At 33.8% G+C, this 24,730-nt stretch overlaps 3 protein-coding genes across 5 annotated transcripts; 1 reads left to right on the plus strand and 2 right to left on the minus strand.

Annotated features, from left to right (window-relative positions):
- Nucleotides 1-778: 778 nt before the first annotated feature.
- On the minus strand, nt 779-2,998 carry LOC125208878 (uncharacterized). The gene is made up of 7 exons (XM_048108376.1): nt 2,809-2,998; nt 2,291-2,390; nt 1,983-2,048; nt 1,776-1,878; nt 1,499-1,581; nt 1,147-1,253; nt 779-1,059 (listed from the first exon to the last, which is right to left on the minus strand). Exons 1-7 carry the CDS (start codon nt 2,934-2,936, stop codon nt 999-1,001), a joined length of 648 nt encoding a protein of 215 aa, XP_047964333.1. The 5' UTR covers nt 2,937-2,998; the 3' UTR covers nt 779-998.
- Nucleotides 2,999-6,003: 3,005 nt separating this feature from the next.
- Nucleotides 6,004-9,034, plus strand: LOC125212625 (uncharacterized). Of its 3 annotated transcripts, none has more exons than XM_089067435.1 (2): nt 6,004-6,531; nt 8,883-9,034. In XM_089067435.1, exon 1 carries the CDS (start codon nt 6,054-6,056, stop codon nt 6,528-6,530), a length of 477 nt encoding a protein of 158 aa, XP_088923561.1. In that variant the 5' UTR covers nt 6,004-6,053; the 3' UTR covers nt 6,531; nt 8,883-9,034. The 3 variants fall into 3 exon arrangements, with proteins under 3 accessions (XP_088923561.1, XP_047968797.1, XP_088923560.1); XM_048112840.2 differs by lacking the exon at nt 8,883-9,034 and adding an exon at nt 7,075-7,294; XM_089067434.1 differs by lacking the exon at nt 8,883-9,034 and adding an exon at nt 6,606-7,025.
- A 3,101-nt stretch (nt 9,035-12,135) lies between these two features.
- LOC125216708 (putative RNA-dependent RNA polymerase 5) lies at nt 12,136-24,502 on the minus strand. Its single transcript, XM_048118472.2, has 18 exons — nt 23,864-24,502; nt 23,059-23,278; nt 22,840-22,978; nt 22,427-22,501; nt 22,017-22,170; nt 20,214-20,427; nt 19,391-19,478; nt 19,126-19,269; nt 17,970-18,041; nt 17,082-17,194; nt 16,435-16,583; nt 15,991-16,216; nt 15,394-15,619; nt 14,652-14,794; nt 13,944-14,106; nt 12,982-13,126; nt 12,611-12,774; nt 12,136-12,546 (listed from the first exon to the last, which is right to left on the minus strand). The coding sequence occupies exons 1-18, from the start codon at nt 24,198-24,200 to the stop codon at nt 12,310-12,312; spliced, it is 3,009 nt and encodes a 1,002-aa protein (XP_047974429.1). The 5' UTR covers nt 24,201-24,502; the 3' UTR covers nt 12,136-12,309.
- Between the last annotated feature and the right edge of the window lie 228 nt (nt 24,503-24,730).

A 24,730-nucleotide genomic window follows, 5' to 3' on the forward strand; every position in this document is an offset into this window, starting at 1 on the left:
ATTAAAATTTGCATTGAATCTATATTGTGATTTAAGGACACAGTCTTCATAGAAGAAAATTCTACAGAACACCTCATCATTTAGTAAAAAAAAATTACTATATTCGATATAAGAAAAGATTAAATTTTTATTTAGGTTCTCTTCGGACTTTTCTTTTATGTAGGAAAGTAGACATACATCATAATTGCCACTATCGATTTTTCAAGTAAACTCCTTAACCAAAAAGATAACGATATTGATTAAATTTGCACTAGGATCCGTTCTATTAAAAATATTATTTTTATCCTTGGATCAGCTGTTTCACCAATTGAGGTGCCTACAAATCAGCGCGGAGAATAGTCATTGGGACTGCCGGTGGATACCCTTGCTAATTACCAAAAAAATATATTATATTTAATAATTGAATATATATTATGTTTGATTCATTAGAATAAATCTCACATTTTAATCCTAAATGGATAAATTATAAGAAAATAAATCATAATCATCATCCCTGATGAAAATAATCTTACAACTTAATCCCATATGGATTAAAATAAATTAATAAATTTCATATGAATTTACTTCAACTTTTAATAATTTTTATATTATTACTAATAATAATAATATGGTCTATAAAATTAGGGTTGAACAAAAGGGATGGATGGGGCAGAGCTGCCACACCGGGATCAGTTTCAAAATTGAGAAGCAAAAAATGAATTATACTGCTATTATAATATCATTACTTTGCGTGCAAAATGTTCCCATGGATTAAATTCTCAATGGATCTACAGCTAGATAAATCCGAAATTCAGTTTTCCATTCGATTAAATAACCCTTCACGAATCCAATTCTAAACACTGTTTTAGTGTTTACAAAACTTTATTCTTGCAGTAAAAGTAATATTATGGATAATAAATGAACCTATTGTGCATAATGAAGTACTAATATAAACTAGTGAAACCTAAGATCATCATCTGTGTTCAAGGGAGGGAGAATGGAGTTGGCCAGGTCGTCGTTCAGCTTGACTGGAAACGCGGCATCCACTGCTTAGATTCTTCCGTGTCTTCCAGCCTCAAACTGCACAAAAACACCTTTCAGATTCATTACAATGTCACAAGGATCAATCAAAATAATAGATGAGTAGTAGACTGCTTTTGGACTTACTCTTTTAAGATTGAATTGATATCACCTCGGGGCTTTTGGACGTACTCTTTTAAGATTAAATTGATATTAGCTCGGGCTTCAGTGAAGAGGCGGATGTTCTCACGAAGCTGCACAAAATAGGCAACCATGATGTAGTCAGTATTATCGTTCTAGCGAGCAGCTTTGTGCCGTTTCATCACTATTTTAGAAGGCAAACAAATTCATGGATACAATCATACAATGATAGAGTAGTAGTCATAATCATAATCCATATACTTCAAATTAGAAAAGCTACAAATCATGTTAATCAACACATGAATGAAGAATAATACTTTGGTTAGTTCAACACTGAAGGCACTGAAACTGCAAGTACCTTGCAAGCAGACAAGTTGTTTGAAATTTGATCCAACGCCCAAGCATTATTCCTGAGAATCTGTCTAGCAGGATCATCGATAGCTGAAATTCACAAGTTTCAACGGTCAATATTGTTTGTAGAGATGTAAATGTTCTGAAAGAAAACTAATGTCAACAAGAACTCAAGAAAAATCAACACCAAGTAAGAATTAATTTTCAAGTGAATCCATACTAAAAGCTTTATTTTCTTTCTACATGAGTAAGCGAAACATAACGGCATATACTGTAATACCAACCATTCAATCTGTCAACACTGTCCACGTCCACTGACATCACTTCAAGTCCATTGACGAGGTTTGCTACTTGAGATGATTCCAGCAATGCATCTGAACCTTTTTCCTGAAATTTCCAAATTGTGCGAGAATATGAGTTAGATCAGTTCAACAGATTATAAATATAAGTATATTGATGAATATCCATTACAAGCTGATAATTACATGTACCTTTTTGCCTTCATTTTTCCTCGATGAACCAATATCCTCTTTCTTTCTCTTGCCATTCTGCTTTTTCTGCAGAACAGGAAACCATACACGTTAGCAGTAACGTAAATCAGATCAACAAAAGTTGCCTCTTCTTTGATCAACATCATCATAAATTGTGCAAAAATTGAAGAAAGGAGATTCTATAAACACATTAATTTGGATTTCAGTTTATAATTCCTTCTTCAAATAGATTCATGAATTAGTGGGAACTAAGTGTAGATCAGTCATCATGCAATATAGAAACTTTATTGAAGGGAATGATATCTCACTTTCATCCATATGCAGCGTAATACAACATCCCGAACTGTCTTGCTTCTTAAAGCATGAGCGATTCTAACATAAACGGTAGGTGTGCTTTCTGAGGCATATCTGCAGCAGGTAAATGATAAGTATAACAGCAATTTCTGTGCAGTAAGTAAAACAACTATAACCTTGAGTGTGTATTAAACAAATTTGCAGTAATGTTTTCACACATTATTCCTAGTTTTAGCCTGATTACATTCTGAAAAGTGAAATAGATCAAATTCAACTCGGCCTAGATACAGTAAATCGAAAAACAATCAGCAATTAACCAACCAATTCCCCGTTAAATGGCATTATACGTCCATAACATCAAAACCATCACTACTTCAACAATTTCACCTTCTCAAATTCAAGTAAACCCTGCTACATAATGCGAAATTGCGAACAACAATCCAATAGCTAGAAAACACGCATCAAAACACATAGCAACTACATCATCACATTCACAAAACGAAAAACGAAACTAAGAAAAGGAGAAGCTTACTTTTCCAGCAAATCTTCCAGCACCGAATCTTCATGGGGCTTCCACTCAAGCGACAATCCAGGATTATGCAAGAGCTGTCGTCGATTCGCCTTCACCGATTTGTCGCCGTTGCTATCGCCCGCAGCCATAAAATTGTAAAACTAAAAATTAAATAATGTATGTAGCTTCGATTCGAACTATCGAATTTGAAACTCACCAACAGCTCTGAATGTATATTTAATAACTCGCGGAAAGGGGATTTTATAAGAAGGCGCCAAGATTCCATGGGTCAGTTTTTGGTAAATAAATTGGTTTATTTCCTTAATATTTGCCGCATATAAATGGATATTTTGGATAAAATTTTAATATTGGCCAAGTCATCATCAATGTGTGAATATTTAGTTTAGGATAGGTTAATTTCACTAATATCTGTCATAAAAAATGGATAATTTCAACAAAATATGAAATATGGCCAAGTCAGACTGAGTAATCGTAATCGTAATCAATATGCATGTGTGGGTATTTAGTTTAGGATTGGTTTATTTCATAAATATTTATTGGCCAAGTCAAACTGAGTAATCGTCAATTCAAATGCATGCGTGAGTATTTAGTTCAAGATTTATTTAATTTATCTATTTATTAAGTAATTTAGGTCACAGTCTTCATATATGAAAATTCTAAAAAACACCTCACCATTTAGTAAATTATTTTTATATTTAATATAAGAAAGTACTTGTTGATTATTTATTTGAGTTCTCTTTAGAATTTTTAAAAAAGATAAAAATATTGAATGAAGTTGCATTCGACTTAAATGACAAGTCATTAGTGGAATTCGAATTAATAAAGTTTATATGTACTTAAGTTACTTCAACCTTTAATAGTATATTTTTAGATTATTAATAATATATATTTAGTCTCATAGATGATCAATTACTGACTCATCATTTAATTGTTAATTTTAACTAATTTAAGATCATAGGATTTTTGAAAACTTGTAATCTACAATCTGCCATGTATAATTTTTGTTTATTAATTAAATCGAAAAAGATTTTAAAAAAAAAAAAAAAAACTACCAAATTAGGATTTTGGATGAAAATGTCAATATAGTGTTTTAAAAATATCAAAACAATGCTCTGAGAATGTTAACACAATATTTTAAGAATATTAACACATAGCTTATATTGACATTCTACATGTATTATATTGACATATTTTATACTTCATATCATTTCGACATTTGTTGTTGTACTAAAAAAATTTAAAAATTTTTATTTTTTAAAAAATTTTGACATCGGAACATATGCAAATGAGATCTCATTAGAATTCTTATGAAATTATCTTTAATTTGATATATGTTTGTGAAAAAATAATTTAAATCGAGAAAATTATATGCATTTTAAAATTATGAGATATTTTTCACTATTCTACAGAATATATATTATGCACGTTTTTCGTTTTTCATCCCTATATATATATATATATAGGGTTTTGATCTATGAAGACCAGATTTAAATACAGAAACGCAGAACGCGGTCATACGTAGGACATTTTTAGGTCATAGTTAGTTTATTTTTGGGTCATGCTAACAAAGCATGACCTAAAATGATCTTAACATGACATAAACCCAAATCTTATAATATGACCTAAAACTGCTTAATTATGACCTTCCGTATTTTTGGTTAATTATTGACCATTAGATCATCTAATCCTAGGGCCAAGATTTGGGCTGCATTTTTAGATTTAAACACATACTTGTTTTGATCATCTCCATATATATATATATATATATATATATATATATATATATATAAACTTGTGTGTACGTTTTGTTTCGTAGAAAAACTTTGTTTGATTGGGGTTTAATAGTTTATTGGGTTTTTTGACAATAAAGCCCACTGATAGATCAACGTTGGGCCCAAATTTACTTCTTTAACTCGTGCACACTTTTATTGGAGCAAACATTAATGGGCAAATTTTAGGAATCCAAACAAACTCATAGCTGGGAATTTATTGTGTCCAACTAATGCAAGCTTACGAAAAATTAATAACGAATCAAAGTGTGGTTGGGGGATCAAACTCGATCAAAATCGGTAATTGAATATGTCGTCGACCACACTGTGTAGCAACTCCGTCCAACTATTAGGTAGTGGGGGGTTCGTTCCGGTTTCATTTGTCATCCATTGTCACTGACCGGCCAACAGCCTAAAAATTCTATTTTCTGGACCTGTCATTGTGCCCAATTATGAGAGAATTTTGGATGTCATTGAAAATGTTCTCATAAGAGCTATAATTAAAATTCCAACGACGACAATTTTCTTGGCTCGTATCGTATTCAATGAAGATTAACCAAAGTCAAGGTCAATGTCTATTCCATGTTGGATTATTTTTTAAAAAGTCAATCTTCAATCACATACAACTGTATATTGTTGTATCCAAAGTCACAAGTCGTGAAGGTTTGAAATTTTTAGTTTGTGGAGATGATGATAATAGTAGGGGTGATTCAACAGTTAATGTTGTTTATAAAGAAGCTTTTCAAAATTTGTGAACTACTAGTTTGCTGTTATTTTTCTAATTTTTTGTTCCTATCTATGAATATCAATATTTTGTTGATCAAAATTGTTGAACTATTTATTTATTCAAATTATATGTTTTTTCCTCTTTGATCCTTAGTCGCACACTTACTTTTTAATTGTATGTCTATCTTATTCTAGCTAACCCACACATCTCCTCTTTTTCATTTGTTTTATTTTACTCCACTTATATCAGAAATTAAAAATGTATAAAATTATTTGCCGAATATGAAATGTTTCATTTAGAGTAATGGCTTGAGAGAAGTACATTTCTCTTTTTTATTATTATTTATAATATTTTTAATTATTTATAGTATTACGAATACTTAATGGAATCAAGACATATTCTTAACTATAAACATCATTATATTCTCTTTATCCTTTTTTTTAATCTAAACATTTATCTTTATTATTTGAAATTCTTATATCTTGTGTGGCATGTGTGATAACACTAGTTATTCATATGCCCTTTTTTAATGAGAATTTAAATTTTCGCCAAACTTAATATTGTATCGCTCAACTTTTCTTAGTCCATTAATAACTTTGTATCACACTTTTGAATTAATTCTATTAAGTTTTGATTAATTAATATGTATCCTATGGCTATATATAGATTGCTCCCTCTTATCACTTGTACACCAACCATAAAACTCTCTCTCTCTCTCTCAAAAAAAGAAAAGAGAAAAGTCCAAGACAATGGAAATTGGAAAAAGACAACCAAAAATAGCCACAAAAATATGGAATATAGTAAGAATAGCGATGTACATGATGAGGAGAAGCAAGGTGAAGAGGAAGATAATGGTGGAGCTCAACACACTTGTAAACAAAGGTAAAAAAGGAGCCAAAGCCATCCTCGACCACCACCACCACTACTCGTGCCGATCCAACGACACGGCCAACACGGCCTTCGTATCGGCCCGAGACTACGAGTTCAGCTGCAGCAACACTCCCGTCCCCAAGCGCAAAAACCGCCACAATCACCAGTACGATAATGATCTCAAAGTCATGCACAAGGCCTTCGGCATTCTAAGCCGTTACGACATCGTTGAGGCGTCCCCGTTCCACGGTGGGGTCGACAAGGACGCCGAGGAGTTTATCAACAAGTTTTACCGAGAATTGAAGAAGCAGAGGCCGGCGGAGACGCCGTCGCCCTACCGTGAATGGACTACCTAAGGTAGATGGTCCCATAATTAATTCTATCTACATAATTATATATGTTCGCTCAATCAATTAATGTTTTCGTTGCAGTTCAAACCATCCCATATTAGAAAATTAGAAAAAGTGCGAGCAATATATAAGTGCATCATTTATTAATTCCATGAGTACGAGACCTTTTGGATAGTGCTATGAGAATAAAACTGTGAGGGCAGTTGCAAGGGTTCGGCGGTGCACACTCGAACTCCATACCTATTAGTACTCTCTTTGTTCCATTAGTGTTGACACTTTCTTTTTCGCATTCGTTTCGAAAAAATGATGATAAATAGTTAAAGTTGAGATAGAGTAAAGTAGAGAGAGAATATAGACTATTGTTTATAGTTGAGGAGTACTGTGACATTGTCTGCTTTGGGCAAGGTCCTCACGCCTTTTTGTTTTTGAAATACTCTTTAAAATGCCGTATACTAATGGAATTAAAATAGCTTTTATATACTATTACTTTTAACGTTTAAATTTCTCCCTAATAGAGTATTTAATTATACTTTACCTCTTTTCTACGTAGCATCATACATCACGTGACTTGGGGATGACAACATACGATGGGCGAATTCATGTTTTTATCCTTCTTTTCAAATTTCTCAATAATAAGTGTTATCAATTCTATTTATGTATGTGACATATACAAACGAAAAATGTAGTTTATTGGCTTGAATGCATGTATCTAGACTACTGCTATGATATGTATTAGTAGTTAGCATTTATTGATGATATAGGTTTATCAATCCTATAGTTATAAATTTTATGCACGCATCCCTATGTGTCCATATAGTCATTGGTGTAAGATGTGGAATCTAAAATGAAATATTCAAAAAATACCGATACTAATTAATACTTTGGATAGCAAGAAAAGTGGGTTACCATCATCACTTTAATAGCTGATATAGTTTGTGGATAACAAGCACTGTCTTTATTACAAGTTTTTGTTTCTATTCTACTTGTGTTACTTCTTTGGTCATTTCGTCAATTAGTTGTTGGAAGGTCGCTATTCTTGTATAATAGAGGGAAAAGTACTACGAATTCTGTCCACGACAATTATTCCTTTTCTATAAATATATACATGAAAATAATAATTAAGTTAATTATTCATCACAACCGTATAATTCTACATTTTTTAAGTTATAAGATTTTAGGTTTGATTTCAATAGCTAACTAAAAAAATTTCATTTAGTTATGTTAGGTGATTTTATCAGACATTTGATCAAAAAGTTCTGCAATAAATTTAGCATTAAAAGTTGGGCCTGAGGATAATTAATTGATTACAGTATATCAGAATGATTAGTACTTAGTATACTTTTGGATTAAAGCTTTGATAATAGGCTACATGAATAATTACATTCAATTTTATATTACAAATAAGAAAAAAACCGTATCTCGTCATCTCAATTCATTTTCTTCCATCTATAATGAATTGCATGATAGAATGGAGAAGAAAATCAATAGGTAACTCGTACCTTCACTCAAAACATTTTAGGCTATTTGTTTGAATTTTACTAGTAAATTTTTTTGTCTAATTTCAAAATTTATGTTTGTTTGTATGCACCTTTCTGCTATTTTAAGTTAAAAGATTAAAATAAGATTTACTTTTCAAATTTGAAAAATGATTTAGTTTATTCATAATTAATTAACTGATTATCTTTACGTTTTGGGGGTGACATTACCGATTGAAATTCTTTACTCGTTGTCAGGGGCGGACACAAAAGTTAACGTGGGTAGGGACTAGATTTTTAAAATATTACTTAGAATTATATTTTCAGGTGATTTTGATTATTATTAATAGAGATTTTTATATAATGATATATATAAAGTATAAATAAATTTTAAAACTTTATAATAAAAAAACAAAAACAAAAAAAATGAATAGGGACTAAAGCCCCTTACTCATGTAGATTCGCCCATGCTCGTCGTTCAAGACTAGCAACATGAAATTTATGTCTCTCAATAATTTCGGAGAGGTTATCTTCTCTGTTGGAGTCAGATCAGCTAATATAAATAAATTTGGTTTTCATCCATGATAGTATAAGAGCATCCACAATAGCGGCTAGCCGATTGCTAACCGATCGGCTAGCCGAACTAGCAATCAGCCGGCCGAGAATCAGCGTGGGCTAGCCGATTTGAGGGCGTTGGCCGCCATTGTGGCGTGCCGATCGGCCAGCGTTATTTTTTTTAAAAAAAAAAATTAATTTTTGATGTATTTTTTTATGCATTTTTTTTATTTATTACATTTTTTTAATGTAATTTTTATGCATTTTTTTATTGCATTTTAAATGTATTTTTTTATGATTTTTTTTTAATTATGTAATTTTTAAATAGGTACACAGACGACGGGCTAGGCCCAATAAAAAATTAAGACCTAAAACAGAAACATGTCATAGCGTCCCCGTTCAGCTAGCGGCAAACTATAACGGATTCAAGGCACACTATCATTTTTTAATGTATTTTTTTAATAAATTAGTGAGGAGTAGAGTGGGGCGGTGGCTCGTGTGTGGAAGCCCGGATTTTTTTTTATTATGTAGTTTTTTTATTTTTAGTTAATGTACTTTTTTTTATTTAAATAAAATTAACGAATTTTTCCCGTATATGTGTCGTAGATTTAATTCCGTATTTTGTGTTTTATTCCGTAAATGTAGTTGTTTTTTAATTATTTTTATTGCGGCTAGCCTTAGGCTAGCCTATTTGAGTAAAATGCTGATGTGGCAGGTGGATTTTTAGTGTTGATGGCGTGACAGAGAGAGAGAGTGGTTGGCCTATGACTGGCCTATTCTTATTGTGGATGCTCTAAGAGATTGATCTCCATTTAAAGTACTAGGATACAAGGTCCCATTAGTCAATACCTGAAATATAACAAAAGAAAAAATATACTTCCTCCGTCCCCAAAGAATATACACTTTGAGTTCGGCACGAGTTTTAATATAAAATTGGTAACGTAAGAAAGAGATAGATTAAAAAGGAATTAAAGTATTGTTATTGGAGAATGAGTCTCACCTTAAGAATATACACTTTAGGTTCGGCACGAGTTTTAATATAAAATTGGTAACGTAAGAAAGAGATAGATTAAAAATGAATTAAAGTATTGTTATTGGAGAATGAGTCACACTTTGTTAGAGAGAAAAGATTTTTCAAAATTAGAAAGTGCATATTTTTGTGAGACAGACTAAAAAGGAAAGAGTATTATTGTGTGACGGAGATAGTATATAAAAGCAAATTATAAAAAGACAGTAGCCATTTAAATTGTTAAATTTAGTCGAACTTTGGTCAATCTCATAACCTTCAAAACTGGAATATTAAATCTGGAGCTTTTAATTTGCGCTCATTTATTCTATTCGTACACAAATCAATGACTTTAATTTGGTGCTAATAAAAAATGACACTTTTAATAGAATGAGAAATGAAATAAGAAGATATAGGAGAATAAAATAAAAAGATATTTATTTTAGTGAAATATTCTGAAAATCATCAAAAGAAATTATATGCATGAATCACGCCGTCCATTATTTACTTGCGCACAAAGAGGTATTCCCCTTGTTCATATCAATGGAAAAACATGTTCAAAATAATTTCTTCTTCAAGCTATGAGCAATTTAGAAAATTAGCCACGTATGACTTGATAAAGATTAGGGGTGGCGAAACGGGTTATCCGCGAGAATCCACACCCGATAAGTCGGGTACCCGTATCCGATTTTAGCTAAATTTATTGTCCCAATACCCGCCCCGCAACAGACCGGGATTACCCGATACTCTTGTTGGGTATCCCGTACCCGACCCAAAAATAAATTTTAAAAGAATAAATTTATAGAACATATATTTGTTACTAATTGACTAAAATAGGTAATTTGAAAACCCTAATAGCCTACAATGTTTCATAATTAATTTACTGTATTAATTTTGATGGTAAGCTTTGAATAGATTAAAAATAAAAGTGGGGGAAACTCTATAACTAGTTCTGGTGAGTTTTCAATTGAATATTCGTTGGAATATAAAAATGCTTCTAAAGATCTTTTAGAATACTTAGATTTTATAAAGTATTAAAAGATTGTATATATAGCTAATATTAATAATATCAGATATTATCGGGACTAACGGGTATACCCGCAAAACTCTAGAACTGTAGAACATACTACCCGACCCCGTCCCATTTCCCATTATCTCCGGGTAGCGGGTACCCAATATCCGGCAGGTATCGAGTCAAAATGGGAATTACCCGCTACCCATTATGTCAACCCTAATAAAGATATTTTAAATACAAATATCAAGGTGGATAAATCTTTTGTTAGATGCATAAAGACCTTCTTCAATTACCTTTTGTGTGGATCTCTAGGATTTTCTTTCCACCGGCACAAAATGAGAGAAAAAACGGGAATAAAAGAAAGGATCAAAAATAAATGACTCAAAATTATGAACTTTAGAGAACTTTTTAAGGCGTGGAGATCTAATAGAATTTGAATTATGTGAAGTATATATCTAATATAGGTTATGAACTAAGCTAAAAAGAGGAAAAAATCACGTCAGAGGTCGTTGGGTTGAGCCAGTAGGTCACCGAGTGCAATTTGGGCATGCTACTCCGAGCCAATAGATCGTTTGGTTCACGAATTGCAACTCATCAACTCGATTGGTTATCACTACCATGCACAATCTTCATAAAATAGTCATAACTTTTTCTACCGGACTCCAATTAAGGTGTACGAGGTACCCACATGAAGAAGCTCTTTCGAAGATAGAGACATTAGATTCGATAGACACATTAGTAATATTTAACGAGAGTTCGGATATAATCTTTGTTGACCAACTATTGTTTACATTTTTACCTTCATTTGTCCGCTGTGCCATGAGTTATCACCTATAAAGGCAAACTTACAACACACTGAATATATGAAACACTTAAAAGTCCTTCAAACCAAACAATTAAAACCACAAAAATTGGAATTCACATAAATAACTCTCCCAACAAACTACAATCCTAACAACTAACTTAACCATCTTACTAACATCTACAACCAACTAACTTCCGTACTGAGCTGGTTGAAGTTGGCTCAATTACTTCAACAATATTTTATACTTGTGGGTATAATTCATCTCTAGTTTTCTCATAATGTATAATTTTCGCTATTAGCTCTTTTAGTTTTGTGCATAATATTAATTTTTCAACATTTTAGTCTTGCACGAACAAACAAAAATCGTTATTCAAGAGTTGCCAAAATTTAACGCCGTTGTCACCAAGCCACTGGACAAGTGCAGATGAGGAGGATTAACGCCACAAGCTTGGTGATTGGGTGATGTAGAAGGGGTTGGGGAAGAAGGAGTTGTTGCAACCGGAAATAGCACAGGGGTTGGAATGGGTTGAAACATAATACTACCTCCATCCACCAAAATTTGTCCCACTTTGACCTGGCACGGGTTTTAAGAAATGTAATGAAAAGTGAGTTGAAAAGGTTAGTGGATCGTGGATCATACTTTTATATATTAGTTTTATAATAAAATGTGAATAGGAATGTGTTAGTGGAAGATGGGGTCCACTACCAAAAATGATAAAAGTGAAATGGGACAAATTTTGGGGGACGGACGGAAATGGAAAAATAGGACAAATTTTGGTGGACGGAGGTAGTAATATCTACACGAAACAAGTCCCCATAAAGCCGAGGCCTTGTTCGCATTGTTCTCATACTTTACAAGGTAAGTTGTAATGCCTAGACAATTAATATGCAATACCATGTTACAACATAGGAACGGACCGACTAAGTGCTCACTTCAACAATTCGCGCAGAACTGACGGTGACATCATCAACGGCTTCTCCTTGTGAGCAACTGATTTCCAGGCATAGAGACTGCACAGTGCAGATCCAGCTACTTTCCAAGCAAACCCACACTTCTCCACGCTCTCCACCATGTCGTATGTTACATGATATATAGCAAGGGATTCCTCATACAACACGGTGGTATCCTTTGCACTTTCCTCCATTTCAGGAGCATCGTACAATAACTGCATTTTCGTATATCTCATTATAAATGCCTTCTTTCTATAAACATTCGAAAAAATATCATACCTGCTTGTATTTTTTAATCACATCATCAGCAGCATCATTCTTAACTTCATCATCGCGGCTTAGGGCGTTTGCCATCTCCCCGCAATAGCACTTATACCTATCTCTCCACTTGATGAGATAATCCTCAGGGATTGGAATGTCAAAGCATGGCATTTTCCAGATTTCTACACCATTAAAAAACAAATAAATAAATATAGTAGCATTTTGTTGTACTTGCCACAAATCTGATGCTTCTTGCAAGAGCAAGGTCACCTTACTTCGCATCACCATTCACGTTTGAAACCAATGCATACTTCATGATAATATAAGAATGCGCGTGATATTGTCAGATTTGCTAGGAATGTCAGTGATTGATTTTAAGGAACACTCACCTTTTCCAGGAACATCAGCATTCTGAAATTCCTGTACTCTGTCATATATTAAACCCAATATGGAGGAGGAGTGATAGCTATTCTCGAACACTCTTCCCATGTGATGCGGAAACAATTCTGCTTTCAAATAATCAGGTAGATTGATCTGTTTCCCAAGGAGACAATAATTTGTTATTGGTACATGGTAACATAGATGTACAAATTATATGTATTTGAGAGAGATGTAAGGATGAAAGAAGAACAACAAAGTAAACTGACATTAGGATTTAGGATCTCCTCACTACTCTCCATGATTTCCTACCAATACAATCTGTACTTTATTTATGTGAAATAACATTATAATATGTTCCTTATAATAGATAAATCAATCAATCCTTAATTTAAATGATTTTCTTTACCTTCTGTGGTATACAAAGATGTTGAATAATTTTTACGATACTTGAAACCTATTTGTTCTATCAGTACGAGAGTGAATATTTTGATCTATCACAAACTACAAGCTATATGGTTAACCCACAGGTGACTCGCAAAAGTTGTCTCAATCATATCAGCTGAGGCAAACCATGTGATATTTAAATCCAGCATAACTTTATATAGAGATGGAATCAGCTCTTTGTTGATTGACATCATCACCAAAAATCAAAATCATAAATTTACCAAACATCTGTCCTTGAGATAACTAAATGGCATACATTAAGACAATATTAAGCTGGACTAACCACCACAGATAGTTTTAATAGTTTCCAAGGAGAACAGATGTAAATTCAAGCGACTTGGGGAGCCTACAGATTTTCTGGGAAATGGATATACTGTAAAAGAATAGTGCATTTTGAACTAGCATACAAGTGTGTGCAAAAACAAATCTGGTTGAGTACAAATAACACATTTTAGGAATGCTAGCAGGGCCACTACATGAAACAAGCAGCTCACTCAAAACAATCTAAAATAAAACCAAAATCTACCTTTTTGCCACTTTTTGGTGCATCTATTGCATCATAGTAGATGTCAATCAACTTAAGCATTTTTGCTTTCAGAGAATTTTTCTCGGTTGTACGATCAACACCTAGAGACAGCAGCCGATCCATGTATGTGAGCCAGCTATCTGCTGCAATGCCCATGGTGTGGCTGGCACATGGAAAATGACAGAAAAATTCGATAGTACTATTAGAATTTATGCAAACACAACAGTATTATCAAAGTGAACACAAGGATTCTGATGCATTAGCTGTGTTTTAGCTTCCTACCTATTTATTTAGCTAGTTAAAGAGCAGGATAGTTTAAGAGGGAGACAAAAAATGTATACATTGCAGGATAGTTCGAATGAATAGGACCATTATGGCGTGGGTTTTGCACCACTTTAACGCAATTTGAGCTCCAAAAATTTTCTCAATGAATCAAAAATGATATTCCATTAAAGCCAGCACAAACTTGGTCTCAACTGGAGCTAAATGGTGTGACAATAGCACCAAATTGGTGTTCTGGTGGAGAATTGGAGTTGGTCTTAAATTTGGAAAATGAATAAGCATTCCCTCATGCTCCGAAAAGATAGCTTGTGCGTCATTCTAATTGAAATAAAAAATTCATAGACTGTGCATGGACTACTTTATGGAACTACTAATAAACAAGCATGCGTCATAAAGATACTCCCATCTGTGATCAAAAGTGATTACCTCGGTGTCCTAGAATCAAGGAATAATTGAAAAAGTTCATGTTCTAACTGCAAACTTGAATACTGATGCAGATCTTTCTTCTCAGCGTGTGGGGCTGGGTACACACGACTCCATGGTTCACTTACTTTAAAAAATTTCAATAGCTGCAAGGGTTGATTAAAAAAATACAGTTAAGAGGAGATTTTCAACAATTTTTACTTACATCTCCAAACCCCATCATTATACTAGTACAAGTTATAAAAGTTAACAATGACCAATTATACTAATTACTACATAACAGCTTGGGCAGAACTCTAATGCTATTATACTTTAGGCTTCTAAGTGCATAAAATTGCCACATCCCTGTAAAATACATAAACTACCTAAACATAATTTCCTAAAAGAAAACTAAGGAATAGGTAAACAAACAAAAATGAATCTTTATTAATCTGGGCTGCTACCCTCTAGCATGAGACATCATAACTTGCCATCATTATGTAATTCCACTCTGTGTACAATGTCACTTAATGTGAATTGACCAAAAAGTGTTTTGGGCAAATGTACGAGACTAATTTTGAAAACTGGACTTTAGTATTTATTTAACAGAACTATGAACTAAAAGCAAATGGGCAAATATCAACAACTTATGACACATTTATTCACCAGAAAAGATACAAACCCACAGGTAATGTGCAGTTTAATGTGTCAATTCAGAAGAAAAGAGGGGGTGGGTGGCAGGGAGAAAGGAGTTATAGATTTTAACCTCAGGGTTTCTGGAAACCCAATACATGTCACCATCAAAATCGCCAGTTGCCATTTCATAAGCTGCTGATCTCTGGCCTTTGGTTGAGAAGAAAATGCCATACTTGGCATTGCCAACAAACTCTTCCAATTCTTCAATATACACAGCCTTCATGACATGAATATCTCCAAAATGCATTCCAGGATTCCTGTATACTAATACATTCCCTGATATCTGACCGCTATCACTACACAGAATAAGTCATCAACGAGAATTATTTTTTGAAGAGAGCTCATTATATACACTTCATAAAAATTCAAAGAAACAAAAATAAGATATCAGGAGAAGCATAAGTGTTAAAGAGAGAACCAAAGTGTCAGCGTCTAAATTCATGTCGAACACAAAAGTGTTTCAATTTTCTACGAGATGCTTACTAATCTTGTCTCAGCAATATATTTATTTGCTACAAGAAGTAACGTGCAGGATGACTGAATCATAACTCACAAAAACCATGATCAGAATATGAAACTTGCAATGCAACATTCGAAAGTGGATTTAGCAGCCCACGGGACCAGATATAGTGAAGAAAGCATCAGGAGAAAAAGCACTTTTACATACAGGATAACGCAGACTTGGTCATTATGTAATACACCAGTCGGATCAGCAGTCCCCATTAAGTAAAAGCTTTCATTCACTGGTATCCTGCCTTCTTTAAGTTTAGTTCTCTCGCTACTTTCCAAAGTCACTAGACAATGTTGGAGAAACGGTTCATCAAGAGGTACCGCGGAGCAAATCATTCTCTGGGCTATAAAACCTAAAGCCCAGTCATCATGAAGGGAAGCAACTGCAAGAAGAGCCATCTTTCTATTAGCAAACAAGTTGCATCAATGTTTTCATATAAACCAATAAGAGACAGTTATTATATGGAAAGAAGCAAGAGGCTAGTTGCTAAAATCTGAAGGACTGAACTAGGAAATATTAACACATTTGAGAAAATCGAGGGAGCGGGAAACATGATAATGACCATTGGGACATGAACTATAAAGTGTCTTCAAGAAGTACCTCTCAAAGCCGCTCGCCTATTGGAGAAGACATTTCGCGTCTCTTCTAAAGCTTTATTAAGCAAATTGAGAAAGAACTCTTGAGGAACCCCTCCATAGCTCAGCAAAGCAATCAAATATTTTGAAAGATAACTGCGGTTAGGTCTGTGACTGATAGATGAAGATAAGAATTAGGAAATATTTCCCAAGGAGAAATAGGCATTGGATAATAGGCTTCCTTTAACTGAATATATAGTACTACAAAACAGAGATATATCAACTAAAAGGGAACTCCTGTTTACAGTACATAACTATATACAGATCCTTGATGATTAGGAATTGAGATAGAATTCAAGGAAGAATCCAACCATAAAAAGTGAGGAGACCTGACTAGATTTTTATCTTCATTACAGTGTTAACGAAAAATAGACGTAAATACCTTATCAGATTTCAAACATACTTTGAGAAATACAAGAACTATAAGGTTTTATTGTGTTCAATTGAGATCATTAACCTTTCAATTACATGTGGTGTCATCATATATGTCCTGTTGGTCAACTCATATATACATTTATTTGGAAGGTACCCTCTTATCTTATGAAGCACCTTAGCATCATCAATGGAAAAATGGAAGCAAAGTATTTAGAATTGAATTATCATGGAAGATACCTAATGGTGTTAATCTCCAGAGAGTTGAACGTAAAAATTTCTTCACTCTCCAGTGCTTCGTCCTTTGGCACCTTAATCATTGATGGCCTAATCTGAATTCTTCCTGGTTCAAGCTATAGCAATCGATTGCCAGAAGAAGAAGAAATGGATCACAACGTCCAGAGAACAAAAAAACATCTCTAACCAGTTGCACCTCACACATCCACTGGAAACACTAGACCGTTATCCTCACAGTCATACTAAAGTTCATACAATATTATGAGAAAAGAAGGAAATAGCGATAGAAAAGGAGACCATATAGTATAAAGGTAATAAGCTGATACACTGAGCACTAGCACATAATATACTACTGCAGAACTAACTAGTAATGTGTAAAAGATACGTACTAAAAGATACGTACCAGGGTGACCATCTTTTCTGTGTTACTGTAAGATGAAGACCCAAATAAAGAATACAGAATGAACTATACAAAACAACTCCATCAAATGCAAGGAGAAACTGAAATCCCTACAATTTGAAATCACCAAGTAACATACGAGGAAATCTGCTTCCAAGCCCCATCCACAATTAAATACCACTTCCCATAACTCTTGACTGATTTACCATTTGCTCACAAACGTTCCAGGGATTTAATCAAAAACAAATTTATTAAGCATAACCGAAAACAGTCCCAGGCTTCGAGCTCCTTTAACAGGTTATTCCACAATTTGAAGAAAAAAAATATCAAAGAAAAGTATGGTGCATGCAAAACTACATATCAGGCACCAATTCTTAAACATGAGTTATGAGAAAGACCCGCATTGGAGGTGCTATTCTGGCAGCTAACCTTATGTTTATGCTCCCTCAAATTAAATAAGGTGTTAGCAGAACCAAATGAAGTATGATTACCTTTCTATTCAACAGCAGAGTCCCCTTGACAGCAAAGCCATCATGAAACAAGCGGCATTGAATCAGTAGAGGCTGAAAGATTGAAACCAAACAGCACATAGCTAAGAATATGAGCATAGAGAATGCTGAACTTAAAAAATTGTCAAAACTGTCTAACAAGAAACTTTTTGTGGTAAATAGAATGAATTGCCAGAAGCTAGAATTACAAAACAATGCTAGGTTACTTTTAGTTTACTAGTTTTTCCATTCATAAAAAGGACAGGATGAATTTGTCCGTCTTTAGTTTTTGGAGTGTGATTATCCTTCAGAAGTTATCATTATCAAATATCAATCTTTGCAATTCTATTATAAGATTAAGTTCACAGAAGTATGAGATAAAGTAACACAACTGATTCAAGATCTGGTACGGAAAATATTAGCTGTACAAAGGAGTCATTAAACATCTGTGAGGAAAGGTTAAGTTTAATAAAGCAGAAACCATGGAAATTAAAGAGTAATACACAGCTTCTCCAGGTGAAAACAAAGCAGAGAGAAATAAAAAAAAATAAGGTCGAAGCTTTCATATTAACCAGGCCCATCCAAGAAAAGAAATTGAAGCTGCAGGGAAATTTCATAAAATTGAGTTAATAAAAGCTAAATTGAAATGCTAATTACACATGCTAATCATTTTTTCATGATATAAGGCTCCAACAAACTAGATTAACCAATTATCTAGAAAGGCCAACTTCATCAACAAACACGATAAACAATTTATCCAGTGTCCAATTAAAAATGGACAGGTCAGAAGCAGAAGGAAGTAATACACATGAGGCTTATTGCTTTGAACTCTTCACTCATGCTCTAACCACGGTACTTGGACGCAGAAATATAGAACTCAATTTCCACACATCGCGAATTAAATATGGTTGAAATACCTTTAACCGTGCCAATTTCCCCTCACGGGTGATACGCATCACTCATAAAGGAGCCGTGAAGGAAAAGTCTAAGTGCAGGAAGTTAGTGAAGGGGTATCGTTTATTTCAATCATAGTATTTTTTATTTCATTTCATTAGTGTTCGATAATTTAATTTCTCATTTGCTTCTTTTCTCTAACAATGACTGACAACAGAGAACAAAATGGAAAAGTTGTACACTAAAAGAAAGGCAAATTACTGACCTCAACACTAATGTCCGTATTATGCATTGAGGCGTGTAAATCTTTCGAACACTTCATTGCCAAGTCTTCAGAGATATATCCAGTTCCATCAGTATGTAAGATAGGCTTTCCATCCTCGTCATGAATAATAGAGCCATTCTCATCCTAAACATATGGAACAAGAAAGATAAATTGTATAGTTATGCAACTCCTATGGGAAATAAGAAACTTTACAAACATCATGGAGTTGAACATACGAAATCAAACTGAAACACAACATTCATACCTGAAATGGTATATCTTCGATTATCTCCACTATGATAGCAGCAAAATCAAGATCGATCTTTGTAGTCTTGGACAGAATAAGAGAAAGCCTGAAGGGCATCAAGATAATGAAGATCAAGCTCTAAACAGATATGAATTGTTGTAAAATAAGTATCCCACATTGGTTATGTATCCTAGTTAGGCATAGTCTCGTGTAATATATATAGATGCTTTGTCAAGTGATAATAAAGCTACTACTTTTCTCTAATATGTCTAGACACTTTGCTATCTATGCTATATTTTATTGTTCTGCATTGTATCAGAGCGGATGCAAATCCGTCTCTAACTTAGACAAACTAGGGTTTTTGCCGCTGTCTGCTTACTGCTCTATCAGCTCGTTTCTACGACTCCAGCTGATCTGCTTAAGGTTTGCTCTACAAATCTTCTATTGGGACGCATGCTACTACGGATGCCAACTACGAGACCAGTGTTGTTAGGGGTACACGGCGTACCGGGGAGATGAGATAAAATTCCATGGGGACGAACTGGGTTCATCTTGTTCTATATTTGTTGGGGGAAACATTTATCAGGACATCGTGTGTGCCAAGGTGGACATGATCGATATATATGCTCCAGCTTGAGGGGGTGTTGTAGCTACACATCTCACATCGACTATCTGTCCTAGTTAGGCTAGTCTCTTGTAATATATTTGTATATATAGGTACTTTGTGAAGTGATAATATTGAACTATTACTATTTTCTCTAATATGCCTTAATAACTTTCCATATATGTCTAAATTTATGTTCTACATGAACAATAAAAGAAAAAATACATTGACGCCAACCTGGCCATGTACTTTTCTATGGTTGGTAGTTTGTGTACATGCATGAAGAGGCCCCTTGCTTCACTGACAGATTTTCGAAACAAAATATAGTCTTCCTCGTGATCATGGGATGAAATGGAGTCAAAATGGACAAAATAACACTTCACATCAGAGTAGGTAGATTCCTTGTCCCTCCCGACTTTGTTTTTCTTTTTCCTCAGTTCATCTTTGAATACTGTATAAACACCATAGAGATCATTAAACATTTCAAGATATATTCCACAGCCCATTTTTTGACAGTGAATAACTCCTCAAAGATAACAGAAGGTAAAGCTGCCTACAAATGCAAAGTAACACTTGTAAAGGTGTTTCTGTTAAAAGTGGTGACTCGTTCAAGACTTAATTTGTTTCAAGATGATTCCACCAGACAACCTTCATTTGACTACAATTAAATGTAGTATTGGTTTAAGAGGTTAGAAGTCAAGAATAATTGAATTAAATTAACCATGTCAATGGCAGACTGTATTTTCAGATATACTCAAAGCAGAACAGCTATAAATAATATTTTCTGAACAATATGATTACTGAGTTAGGGAAAATATCTAAAATTACACTCTTAATAGGGAAAACTGCCAAATAATCATAAACTATAATTAGTTTTTGCAATTTCAACACCACTTTAAAATTCTGTAATGAAGTAGTACACAATTTTTTTATGCAAATTGAACTCAGAGAGTATTACCGTGAATTTGGCTTTTGGAGCCATGGGTTTTTCTACCATTTTCCTTCTCATTTTTGATTCAGCCAGTTCCTTGAGGAGAAGCAACTTTCTAGGTCCCTCTACTTTTAATTCATTGTTTCAGTAGGCAAAGCAACTTTCTAGGTCCATCTACTTTTAAGTCTTTGTTTCAGTAGGCAAAACAACTTTCTAATTCCATTTACTTTTAACTTAGGCAAAACAACTTTCTAGGTACATGTACTTTAAAGTCTTTGTTTCAGTAGGTCCTTGTTGTAAACCTTTGTACTTCCATAGTCCTAATCCAGTCTCCAGATGTCTTTTTTTTAATGGATTTACCTAAACCGTTAACACTATATGTAGAAAAGGATTTCATAGAAAAGAACTAGATGCACAAAGACTTTCAAAAAAAATTGAATGTACAAGTTCCATTAGAAATAAAAATGTTTATATTTTTTGGGTAGTTTACACTGTGAAAACAATTCAATGAAAAATAATTAATTTGTTATAAAGTATTTTTATGCACATTTTATGGAATTAAGGGTAAAATACAGCAACTGATCCTTATAAATATATAAAAATATCACTTGTACTTGTGGGAAAAATTAAATACTTACTAACTTAGTAGATAAATATTCTATATAAACTCATACTGTATTACTCTCTCCGTCCCCAAAGAGAATGAACTTCAGGCTCGGCACGAGTTTTAATGCATTATTGGTAAAGTAAGAGAGAGAGAGATAGAAAAAGTTTTTTAAGTATTGTTAGTGGAGAATGGGTCGCACCTCATTAGAGAGAAGAGAGTTTCCAAAATTGAAAGTTCATACTCTTTGGGGACGGTCGAAAAAGGAAATAGTGCATACTCTTTACGAACGGAGGGAGTATTTTATATCTCTAATCTCTATTTATTATAAAAATTGCTATATGAAATAGCATGGTCATTATAAACTTACTAATGTTATTATGAAACTATGAAATAGCATAGTTATTATAAAATATTACTATTACTAAATGATTCACATGATGTTAAATATTCTTGAGAGAAATCCAAGCCAAGTCTATAAATGAAATGTAAATAAAATAATTACCGAAGAATCGATAACGCCTTAGACCAACAAACAATCCTTCTTCAACAATTTTGCGTGCCGGATAGTCCGCATTCTCTAGAAACTTTACTGTCAGTACATTATCGTCACCCAATGATCTTTGCAGGTGATTTCTCGAACTATTAAGATATGGCCCCTGTATCACCCAGAAGATGTGACAATAAGAATTATTATCATGATAGTGAGACCAAACAAGATTAAAGATTCACCAAATCATAACAATCTAAAATATTCTAAACAACTTATGAAGTGTCATTTCTTTAAGTTAATGGAAGTCAAAAACACTTCTGAGCATCTGCCACTTGAAATTCGTAAAATATACTGTTATGCAAATATACTCACTTTTCCAAGCATTGGATAAAGAAGTGCATACATTAAAGTTCAATACTAACCTTGAAATAGTAATTTCCATCTGGGTCAACATGGCAGTTATAGATATGAGTTTTCCCAGAATCCCAATCAAGATGCTGAGTGAAAAAAGAAAATGGATCATATGAAATTCAAACAATGAAGAGCTTATACACAACTGTTAAATTAACACCAAATAAATCTCACTAATTCTCATATCTTTCAATTATTTCAAACAAAAAAAATAGAAAAATAAAAACATGTATATGTAGCAGCTAGAAAGAAAGGAATGTATCAAATTCTGATATCTAGAAACAAAAAATAAGAAACAGATTCATACAAGTAAACTTATACATGTAGTATATCTTTATATGAAGATACTAGGTAACCTAAATTTGAGCTACTAATCCCAAAAATTCAGATTACATTGCTGCTTTTCAGCCACTTCATAACTCACCTGAATGCGCTCTGATTTCTCGCAGTACTTGGAACCAAGAAAATTCCAAATGTAGTGTTCAAAAGCTATCATGGGAAGACTGTTATTAGTATAGACTTTATTAGAATCTTCGATGCTCAGGAGATCTTCCAACTTCTTCCTGTGGTGTCAAGTACTCTTTTCTTTCAGGTTCAGTGACTATGAATGTCCCACACAACAACACAACAGAAATTAACTAACCCTTTGGTGTAGCTTAGCAGCAAAAATAATTTCCTATATTCAAGTTTGTTCAGGATCAACAACTGTGGACTTATTGTTACAGGCTCGGACTTCTCATTATGTTCTCGGGAAAGCAGAGATGCATCTCTTACAATACAACTCTGGCTTCCCATAGCCTCATCTTCAAAAGATAGCTGACGATTTATATTTTGAAAGCCTGTCCTTTGCATGCTTTCACCATCTGCACATGATAAAAATGTCAACATGAAAGGGATAGCAGTTTCTGTTTATGTGAGCAACAAAGCCATTACTTCTTTCATGTTCCAAGGGTCCACTAAAACATTTATCATGCATTCAAAGGTCCAAGTGCAAGCTAAACAGCAAATACAATATCTTCTTACTGGTTTTGATCCAAAAATACAAAATGACTCATCGAAAAAAAGGTACATTTTTTTATGGCAAAGATGGACTGCAAGTTATGCCCCAAGTTAACAGCCATTATATAATCAAAAAATCTCAGAGCCAACCATGAACAATGAACAGGACAGTTATGACCTCACAAACTCTTGAACCCCTTTCCCCTCACTGCCTGTTGTGATTGAGGCTGAGATTAAAAATTTCGCTCAAATTGTTTGATAATCCAAACTCCAAATCGAGAATTCACATCGTAGTAAGTATGAAGAACTAGGAGTTAGAAAATGTTAGCATTCCCAACATTCCAAAGCAAACCCTAACCAACTAAATAGTAATTACGATAAACAATTGACACACAAAACAGAGCAGAGATGACCGAAAAAATAAAAATAAATAAACATAAAATAAATACTGCGAGGGATAGTCGGGGAGGCGGAGGATGGCGAGCTGATGCCGAGAGGGGATGAGTTGTAATGGCTGAGAATGGCATCGGCTTGAATTGGGTGGTTTTTCTTCACCATCTTAGAAACAAAACCACTAAAGCTCGTAACAGTTTTGGAGGAGTGCACTATCTTCAAAATCTCCAAAGATGACTGCTCCCCGATCTCACGCAGCATTTTTCTCGCGTAACTCTTAAGCGGTGTTTGCAGCTGCTTTTCCACTAAAATTTTATTGATCGCCAGCTCTACCAATTCCGGTAGACGCACATGATCGCCATTAAACTCTTTTTTCTGCTTCTTGGCCTCCATTTCTTTATGATTTGAGTTTGGGATTTTGAATTTAGAGAGAGTGAGAGTGAGAGGAAGATACACTGCAGAGTTTCATCTTACTGCTATTGTTGGCATTGGCGGACACAGTAAGGGAGGGGGAAGGGCCCTCCCAATAAGTAGTTTTTGTGTTTTTTTCTACTTTGAAAATTTTCAAAATTTTCAAGTACTTTTATCATCCCTCACCTAATTAATGCGAATGAAGAATAAATCTCTGAAAGTTGAATGATAGGAAGGGCTGAACTTCTAAAACGGCTGTTGTGTGTGTTCATGAGGAAGGAGACGCAACTTTACTGATGTAGCTCTATTACATACACACGTACACGTCCATCACTCGTGTATATTTGTATGTACTCCCTCCATTCCTTCGTAGTTGAATCATTTTTTCATTTTGAGAAGTTCCTTCATAGTTGAGTCATTTTCATATATAGGAACTTTTTCTTCTTTCTTACTTTACTCCCTCTTATTTTATTCTCTCTACTTTATTCACTTTTTACTTTATTCTCTCTACC

Source organism: Salvia hispanica, chromosome 3 (assembly GCF_029641045.1).
Source record: "Salvia hispanica isolate PSC_SH4W2 chromosome 3, Shi_PSC_v1, whole genome shotgun sequence".
Taxonomy (NCBI): Eukaryota; Viridiplantae; Streptophyta; class Magnoliopsida; order Lamiales; family Lamiaceae; genus Salvia; species Salvia hispanica.